Source organism: Pan paniscus, chromosome 20, assembly GCF_029289425.2.
Source record: "Pan paniscus chromosome 20, NHGRI_mPanPan1-v2.0_pri, whole genome shotgun sequence".
Lineage (NCBI taxonomy): Eukaryota > Metazoa > Chordata > Mammalia > Primates > Hominidae > Pan > Pan paniscus.
Window position 1 is genome coordinate 56,921,745 of NC_073269.2, and position 9,517 is coordinate 56,931,261.

Genomic DNA, 9,517 nt, shown 5'->3' on the forward strand with positions numbered 1-9,517 from the left:
TGGCTTAAGGCTCTTTGGCCCCTGAAGGGCAGAGGCTGGAACCATTAGGTCCAGGGTTTGGGGTGATAGTAATGGGATCTCTTGATTCCTCAAGAGTCCGAGGATCGAGGGTTGCCCATTCTTCCATCTTGCCACCTAATCCTTACTCCACTTGAGGGTATCACCAGCCCTTCTAGCTCCATGAAGGTGCCCCTGGGCAAGCACAATCTGAGCATGAAAGATGCCCCAGAGGCCTTGGGTATCATCCACTCATCATCCAGCATCCACACTCTGAGGGCGTGGCCAGCACCATGACGTCATATTGCTGTGACTATCCCTGCAGCGTGCCTCTCCAGCCACCTGCCAACCGTAGAGCTGCCGACATCCTCCTCTGGTGCGAGTGGCCTGCATGGTGCCAGGCTGAGGCCTAGTGTCATACAGGGAGCCTGGAATCATAGGGATCCAGGACTCAAAAGTGCTAGAGAATGGCCATATGTCACCATCCATGAAATCTCAAGGGCTTCTGGGTGGAGGGCACAGGGACCTGAACTTATGGGTTTTCCCCAAGTCCACTGCTCTCCCAAGTGAGTCTCCCAGATATGAGGCACTGTGCCAGCATCAGCCTTATCTCCACTACATCTTGTAAAAGGGACTACCCAGGGCCCTGATGAACACCATGGTGTGTACAGGAGTAGGGGGTGGAGGCACGGACTCCTGTGAGGTCACAGCCAAGGGAGCATCATCATGGGTGGGGAGGAGGCAATGGACAGGCTTGAGAACGGGGATGTGGTTGTATTTGGTTTTCTTTGGTTAGATAAAGTGCTGGGTATAGGATTGAGAGTGGAGTATGAAGACCAGTTAGGATGGAGGATCAGATTGGAGTTGGGTTAGAGATGGGGTAAAATTGTGCTTCAGATGAGTTTGGGATTGACACTGTGGAGGTGGTTTGGGATGGCATGGCTTTGGGATGGAGATAGATTTGTTTTGATGTTGGCTCAGAAATCCATGGGGATTGAATTGGGGATGAAGCTGGGTTTGAGTTTGGAGGTAGAAGACGTGGAAGTAGCTGTCAGATTTGACAGTGGCCATGAGTTTTGTTTGATGGGGACTCATGAGTTTGTTGACAATGGGGGAAGACATAAGGGTTGGCTTGTTAGGTTAAGTTGAGTTGGGTTGATGGGGTCGGGGCTGTGTATAATGCAGTTGGATTGGTTTGTATTAAATTGGGTTGGGTCAGGTTTTGGTTGAGGATGAGTTGAGGATATGCTTGGGGACACCGGATCCATGAGGTTCTCACTGGAGTGGAGACAAACTTCCTTTCCAGGATGAATCCGGGGAAGCCTTAATTCACGTGTGGGGGAGGTCAGGCCGCTGGCTAAGTATATCCTTCCATTCCAGCTCTAAGATGGTCTTAAATTGTGATTATCTATATCCACTTCTGTCTCCCTCACTGTGCTTGGAGTTTACCTGATCACTCAACTAGAAACAGGGGAAGATTTTATCAAATTCTTTTTTTTTTTTTTTTTTTGAGACAGAGTCTCACTCTGTTGCCCAGGCTGGAGTGCAGTGGCGCAATCTCGGCTCACTGCAACCTCTGCCTCCCAGGTTCAAGTGATTCTCCTGCCTCAGCCTCCTGAGTAGCTGGGATTACAGGCGTGCAGCACCATGCCCAGCTAATTTTTGTATTTTTAGTAGAGATGGGGTTTCAACAATGTTTGCCAGGCTGGTCTCGAACTCCTGACCTCGTGATCCACCTGCCTCGGCCTCCCGAAGTGCTGGGATTACAGGCGTCAGCCACCGCGCCCAGCCACTTTTGTCAAATTCTTGAGACACAGCTCGGGCTGGATCAAGTGAGCTACTCTGGTTTTATTGAACAGCTGAAATAGCCAACTTTTTGGAAATTGATGAAATCTTATGGAGTTAACAGTGGAGGTACCAGGGTTCTTAAGAGTTCCCAATTCTCTTCTGGGACTACAAATTGTGATTTTGCATGCCACCTTAATCTTTTTTTTTTTTTTTTAAATCAAGGTTTCGGTCTCATTCTATTTCCCAGGCTGGAGTTCAATGGCGTGATCACAGCTCACTGTAGCCTTGAACTCCTGGCCTTAAGAGATTCTCCTGCTTCAGTCTCCCAATAGCTAAGACTACAGTGGTCCACCACCATATCCAGGTAATTTTTAAATTTTTTGGGGGGCCGGGCACAGTGGCTCACGCCTGTAATCCCAACACCATGGGAGGCTGAGATGGGTGGATCATGAGGTCAGGAGTTTGAGACCAGCCTGGCCAACACGGTGAAACCCCATCTCTACTAAAAATACAAAAATTAGCCAGGCGTGGTGGCAGGCACCTGCAATCCCAGCTACTCAGGAGGCTGAGGCAGGAGAATCACTTGAACCCAGAAGGCAGAGGTTGCAGTGAGCCGAGATTGCGCCACTGCACTCCAGCCTGGGTGACAGAGTGAGACTCTGTCTCAAAAAAAAAAAATTTTTTTTTTTTGTAGAGATGAATCTTGCTTTGTTTCTCTGGTTGGCCTTGAACTCCTGGCTTCAAGTGATCCTCCTACCTTGGCTTCGGAAAGTGTTGGGATTACACGCGTGAGCCACCATGACTGACCTGTCGTTTAATCTTGAGGTACATAAACCTGGCTCCTAAACGCTAAATATTTTGTTGGAGAAGGGGCATTGGATTTTGCATGAGGATGATTCTGACCTGGGAGGGCAGGTCAGCAGGCATCTCTGTTGCACAGATAGAGTGCACAGGTCTGGAGAACAAGGAGTGGGGGGTTATTGGAATTCCACATTGTTTGCTGCACGTTGGATTTTGAAATGCTAGGGAACTTTGGGAGACTCATATTTCTGGGCTAGAGGATCTGTGGACCACAAGATCTTTTTATGATGACAGTAGCAATGTATCTGTGGAGCTGGATTCTGGGTTGGGAGTGCAAGGAAAAGAAAGTACTAAATGCCAAGACATCTATTTCAGGAGCATGAGAAATAAAAGTTCTAGTTTCTGGGCTCAGAGTGGTGCAGGGATCAGGGAGTCTCACAATCCCCTGAGTGCTGGTGTTTTAGGGCTCACTGGGTCTTGGAGTGCAAAGGATCTAGGCACGTGAGGCTTTGTATGAAGAATCGGGGATCATACCCACCCCCTGTTTCTGTTTCATCCTGGGCCTGTCTCCTCTGCTTTTGTCCCCTAGATGAAGTCTCCATGAGCTACAGGGCCTGGTGCATCCAGGGTGATCTAGTAATTGCAGAACAGCAAGTGCTAGCTCTCCCTCCCCTTCCACAGCTCTGGGTGTGGGAGGGGGTTGTCCAGCCTCCAGCAGCATGGGGAGGGCCTTGGTCAGCCTCTGGGTGCCAGAAGGGCAGGGGCGGAGTCCTGGGGAATGAAGGTTTTATAGGGCTCCTGGGGGAGGCTCCCCAGCCCCAAGCTTACCACCTGCACCCGGAGAGCTGTGTCACCATGTGGGTCCTGGTTGTCTTCCTCACCCTGTCCGTGACGTGGATTGGTGAGAGGGGCCATGGTTGGGGGGACGCAGGAGAGGGAGCCAGCCCTGACTGTCAAGCTGAGGCTCTTTCCCCCCCACCCAGCACCCCAGCCCAGACAGGGAGCTGGGCTCTTTTCTGTCTCTCCCAGCCCCACTCCAAGCCCATACCCCCAGCCCCTCCATATTGCAACAGCCCTCACTCCCACACCAGGTCCCCACTCCCTCCCACCTACCCCAGAACTTTCTCCCCATTGCCCAGCCAACTCCCTGCTCCCAGCTGCTTTACTAAAGGGGAAGTTCCTGGGCATCTCCATGTTTCTCTTTGTGGGGCTCAAAACCTCCAAGGACCTCTCTCAATGCCATTGGTTCCTTGGACCCTATCACTGGTCCACCTCCTGAGCCCCTCAATCCTATCACAGTCTACTGAATTTTCCCATTCAGCTGTGAGTGTCCAACCCTATGCCAGAGACCTTGATGCTTGGCCTCCCAATCTTGCCCTAGGATACCCAGATGCCAACCAGACACCTCCTTCTTCCTAGCCAGGCTATCTGACCTGAGACAACAAATGGGTCCCTCAGTCTGGCAATGGGACTCTGAGAACTCCTCATTCCCTGACTCTTAGCCCCAGACTCTTCATTCAGTGGCCCACATTTTCCTTAGGAAAAACATGAGCATCCCTAGCCACAACTGCCAGCTCTCTGATTCCCCAAATCTGCATCCTTTTCAAAACCTAAAAACAAAAAGAAAAACAAATAAAACAAAACCAACTCAGGCCAGAACTGTTTTCTCAACCTGGGACTTCCTAAACTTTCCAAAACCTTCCTCTTCCAGCAACTGAACCTTGCCATAAGGCAGTTATCCCTGGTTCCTAGCACCCCTTATCCCCTCAGAATCCACAACTTGTACCAAGTTTCCCTTCTCCCAGTCCAAGACCCCAAACCACCACAAAGGACCCGATCCCCAGACTCAAGATATGGTCTGGGCGCTGTCTTGTGTCTCCTACCCTGATCCCTGGGTTCAACTCTGCTCCCAGAGCATGAAGCCTCTCCACCAGCACCAGCCACTAACCTGCAAACCTAGGGAAGATTGACAGAATTCCCAGCCTTTCCCAGCTCCCCCTGCCCATGTCCCAGGACTCCCAGCCTTGGTTCTCTGCCCCCATGTCTTTTCAAACCCACATCCTAAATCCGTCTCCTATCCGAGTCCCCCAGTTCCTCCTGTCAACCCTGATCCCCCTGATCTAGCACCCCCTCTGCAGGTGCTGTGCCCCTCATCCTGTCTCGGATTGTGGGAGGCTGGGAGTGCGAGAAGCATTCCCAACCCTGGCAGGTGCTTGTGGCCTCTCGTGGCAGGGCAGTCTGCGGCGGTGTTCTGGTGCACCCCCAGTGGGTCCTCACAGCTGCCCACTGCATCAGGAAGTGAGTAGGGGCCTGGGGTCTGGGGAGCAGGTGTCTGTGTCCCAGAGGAATAACAGCTGGGCATTTTCCCCAGCATAACCTCTAAGGCGAGCCTTGGGACTGGGGGAGAGAGGGAAAGTTCTGGTTCAGGTCACATGGGGAGGCAGGGTTGGGGCGGGACCACCCTCCCCATGGCTGCCTGGGTCTCCATCTGTGTCCCTCTATGTCTCTTCGTGTCGCTTTCATTATGTCTCTTGGTATCTGGCTTCGGTTGTGTCTCTCCGTGTGACTATTTTGTTCTCTCTCTCCCTCTCTTCTCTGTCTTCAGTCTCCATATCTCCCCCTCTCTCTGTCCTTCTCTGGTCCCTCTCTAGCCAGTGTGTCTCACCCTGTATCTCTCTGCCAGGCTCTGTCTCTCAGTCTCTGTCTCACCTGTGCCTTCTGCCTACTGAACACACGCACGGGATGGGCCTGGGGGGACCCTGAGTAAAGGAAGGGCTTTGGCTGGGCACGGTGGCTCACACCTGTAATCCCAGCACTTTAGGAGGCCAAGGCGGGTAGATCACCTGAGGTCAGGAGTTCGAGACCAGCCTGGCCAACTGGTGAAACCCCATCTCTACTAAAAATACAAAAAATTAGCCAGGCATGGTGGCGCATGCCTGTAGTCCCAGCTACTCAGGAGGCTGAGGGAGGAGAATTGCTTGAACCTGGGAGGTGGAGGTTGCAGTGAGCCGAGACCGTGCCACTGCACTCCAGCCTGGGTGACAGAGTGAGACTCCGCCTCAAAAAAAAAAAGAAAAGGAAGTGTTTTATCCCTGATGTGTGTGGGTATGAGGGTATGAGGGGGCCCCTCTCACTCCATTCCTTCTCCAGGACATCCCTCCACTCTTGGGAGACACAGAGAAGGGCTGGTTCCAGCTGGAGCTGGGAGGGGCAATTGAGGGAGGAGGAAGGAGAAGGGGGAAGGAAAGCAGGGTATGGGGGAAAGGACCCTGGGGAGGGAAGTGGAGGATACAACCTTGGGCCTGCAGGCCAGGCTACCTACCCACTTGGAAACCCACGCCAAAGCCGCATCTACAGCTGAGCCACTCTGAGGCCTCCCCTCCCCGGCGGTCCCCACTCAGCTCCAAAGTCTGTCTCCCTTTTCTCTCCCACACTCTATCATCCCCTGGATTCCTCTCTACTTGGTTCTCATTCTTCCTTTGACTTCCTGCTTCCCTTTCTCATTCATCTGTTTCTCACTTTCTGCCTGGTTTTGTTCTTCTCTCTCTCTTTCTCTGGCCCATGTCTATTTCTCTATGTTTCTGTCTTTTCTTTCTCATCCTGTGTATTTTCGGCTCACCTTGTTTGTCACTGTTCTCCCCTCTGCCCTTTCATTCTCTCTGTCCTTTTACCCTCTTCCTTTTTCCCTTGGTTTCTCTCAGTTTCTGTATCTGCCCTTCACCCTCTCACACTGCTGTTTCCCAACTCGTTGTCTGTATTTTTGGCCCGAACTGTGTCTTCCCCAACCCTGTGTTTTTCTCACTGTTTCTTTTTCTCGTCTGGAGCCTCCTCCTTGCTCCTCTGTCCCTTCTCTCTTTCCTTATCATCCTCGCTCCTCATTCCTGCGTCTGCTTCCTCCCCAGCAAAAGCGTGATCTTGCTGGGTCGGCACAGCCTGTTTCATCCTGAAGACACAGGCCAGGTATTTCAGGTCAGCCACAGCTTCCCACACCCGCTCTATGATATGAGCCTCCTGAAGAATCGATTCCTCAGGCCAGGTGATGACTCCAGCCACGACCTCATGCTGCTCCGCCTGTCAGAGCCTGCCGAGATCACGGATGCTGTGAAGGTCATGGACCTGCCCACCCAGGAGCCAGCACTGGGGACCACCTGCTACGCCTCAGGCTGGGGCAGCATCGAACCAGAGGAGTGTATGCCTGGGCCAGACGGTGCAGCCGGGAGCCCAGATGCCTGGGTCTGAGGGAGGAGGGGACAGGACTCCTGGGTCTGAGGGAGGAGGGCCAAGGAACCAGGTGGGGTCCAGCCCACAACAGTGTTTTTGCCTGGCCCGTAGTCTTGACCCCAAAGAAACTTCAGTGTGTGGACCTCCATGTTATTTCCAATGACGTGTGTGCGCAAGTTCACCCTCAGAAGGTGACCAAGTTCATGCTGTGTGCTGGACACTGGACAGGGGGCAAAAGCACCTGCTCGGTGAGTCATCCCTACTCCCAAGATCTTGAGGGGAAAGGTGAGTGGGGACCTTAATTCTGGGCTGGGGTCTAGAAGCCAACCAGGCGTCTGCCTCCCCTGCTCCCCAGCTGTAGCCATGCCACCTCCCTGTGTCTCATCTCATTCCCTCCTTCCCTCTTCTTTGACTCCCTCAAGGCAATAGGTTATTCTTACAGCACAGCTCATCTGTTCCTGCATTCAGCACACGGTTACTTGGCACCTGCTATGCACCCAGCACTGCCCTAAAGCCTGGGACATAGCAGTGAACAGACAGAGAGCTGCCCCTCCCTTCTGTAGCTCCCATGCCAGTGAGGGGCACAGGCAGGAACAGGGACCACAACACAGAAAAGCTGGAGGGTGTCAGGAGGTGATCGGGCTCTGGGGGAGGGAGAAGGGGTGGGGAGTGTGACTGGGAGGAGACATCCTGCAGAAGGTGGGAGTGAGCAAACACCTGCCGCAGGGGAGGGGAGGGCCCTGCGGCACCTGGGGGAGCAGAGGGAACAGCATCTGGCCAGGCCTGGGAGGAGGGGCTTAGAGGGCGTGAGGAGCAGAGAGGAGGTTGCCTGGCTGGAGTGAGGGATCGGGGCAGGGTGCGAGAGGGAAGAAAGGACCCCTCCTGCAGGGCCTCACCTGGGCCACAGGAGGACACTGCTTTTCCTCTGAGGAGTCAGGAGCTGTGGATGGTGCTGGACAGAAGCAGGACAGGGCCTGGCTCAGGTGTCCAGAGACTGCCGCTGGCCTCCCTATGGGATCAGACTGCAGGGAGGGAGGGCAGCAGGGGTGTGGAGGGAGTGATGATGGGGCTGACCTGGGGGTGGCTCCAGGCATTGTCCCCACCTGGGCCCTTACCCAGCCTCCCTCACAAGCTCCTGGCCCTCAGTCTCTCCCCTCCACTCCATTCTCCACCTACCCACAGTGGGTCATTCTGATCACCGAACTGACCATGCCAGCCCTGCCCATGGCCCTCCATGGCTCCCTAGTGCCCTGGAGAGGAGGTGTCTAGTCAGAGAGTAGTCCTGGAGAGGTGGCCTCTGTGACGAGCCACGGGGGCAGCATCCTGCAGATGGTCCTGGCCCTTGTCCCGCCGACCTGTCTACAAGGACTGTCCTCGTGGACCCTCCCCTCTGCACAGGAGCTGGACCCTGAAGTCCCTTCCCCAGCGGCCAGGACTGGAGCCCCTACCCCTCTGTTGGAATCCCTGCCCACCTTCTTCTGGAAGTCAGTTCTGGAGACATTTCTCTCTTCTTCCAAAGCTGGGAACTGCTATCTGTTATCTGCCTGTCCAGGTCTGAAAGATAGGATTGCCCAGGCAGAAACTGGGACTGACCTATCTCACTCTCTCCCTGCTTTTACCCTTAGGGTGATTCTGGGGGCCCACTTGTCTGTAATGGTGTGCTTCAAGGTATCACGTCATGGGGCAGTGAACCATGTGCCCTGCCCGAAAGGCCTTCCCTGTACACCAAGGTGGTGCATTACCGGAAGTGGATCAAGGACACCATTGTGGCCAACCCCTGAGCACCCCTATCAACTCCCTATTGTAGTAAACTTGGAACCTTGGAAATGACCAGGCCAAGACTCAAGCCTCCCCAGTTCTACTGACCTTTGTCCTTAGGTGTGAGGTCCAGGGTTGCTAGGAAAAGAAATCAGCAGACACAGGTGTAGACCAGAGTGTTTTTTAAATGGTGTAATTTTGTCCTCTCTGTGTCCTGGGGAATACTGGCCATGCCTGGAGACATCTCACTCAGTTTCTTTGAGGACACAGATAGGATGGGGTGTCTGTGTTATTTGTGGGGTACAGAGATGAAAGAGGGGTGGGATCCACACTGAGAGAGTGGAGAGTGACATGTGCTGGACACTGTCCATGAAGCACTGAGCAGAAGCTGGAGGCACAACGCACCAGACACTCACAGCAAGGATGGAGCTGAAAACATAACCCACTCTGTCCTGGAGGCACTGGGAAGCCTAGAGAAGGCTGTGAGCCAAGGAGGGAGGGTCTTCCTGTGGGATGGGATGGGGATGAAGTAAGGAGAGGGACTGGACCCCCTGGAAGCTGATTCACTATGGGGGGAGGTGTATTGAAGTCCTCCAGACAACCCTCAGATTTGATGATTTCCTAGTAGAACTCACAGAAATAAAGAGCTGTTATACTGTGGTTTATTCTGGTTTGTTACATTGACAGGAGACACACTGAAATCAGCAAAGGAAACAGGCATCTAAGTGGGGGTGTGAAGAAAACAGGGAAAATCTTTCAGTTGTTTTCTCCCAGTGGGGTGTTGTGGACAGCACTTAAATCACACAGAAGTGATGTGTGACCTTGTGTATGAAGTATTTCCAACTAAGGAAGCTCACCTGAGCCTTAGTGTCCAGAGTTTTTATTGGGGGTCTGTAGGATAGGCATGGAGTACTGGAATAGCTGACCTTAACTTCTCAGACCTGAGGTTCCC

At 53.3% G+C, this 9,517-nt stretch overlaps 1 protein-coding gene across 1 annotated transcript; it reads left to right on the forward strand.

The window, feature by feature from the left end:
• The first annotated feature begins 180 nt into the window (after positions 1 to 180).
• Positions 181 to 9,225, forward strand: KLK3 (kallikrein related peptidase 3). The gene is made up of 8 exons (XM_063599702.1): positions 181 to 238; positions 323 to 373; positions 3,176 to 3,222; positions 4,298 to 4,368; positions 4,711 to 4,884; positions 6,489 to 6,775; positions 6,919 to 7,055; positions 8,433 to 9,225. Exons 1-8 carry the CDS (start codon positions 181 to 183, stop codon positions 8,586 to 8,588), a joined length of 981 nt encoding a protein of 326 aa, XP_063455772.1. The 3' UTR covers positions 8,589 to 9,225.
• Positions 9,226 to 9,517: the final 292 nt, after the last annotated feature.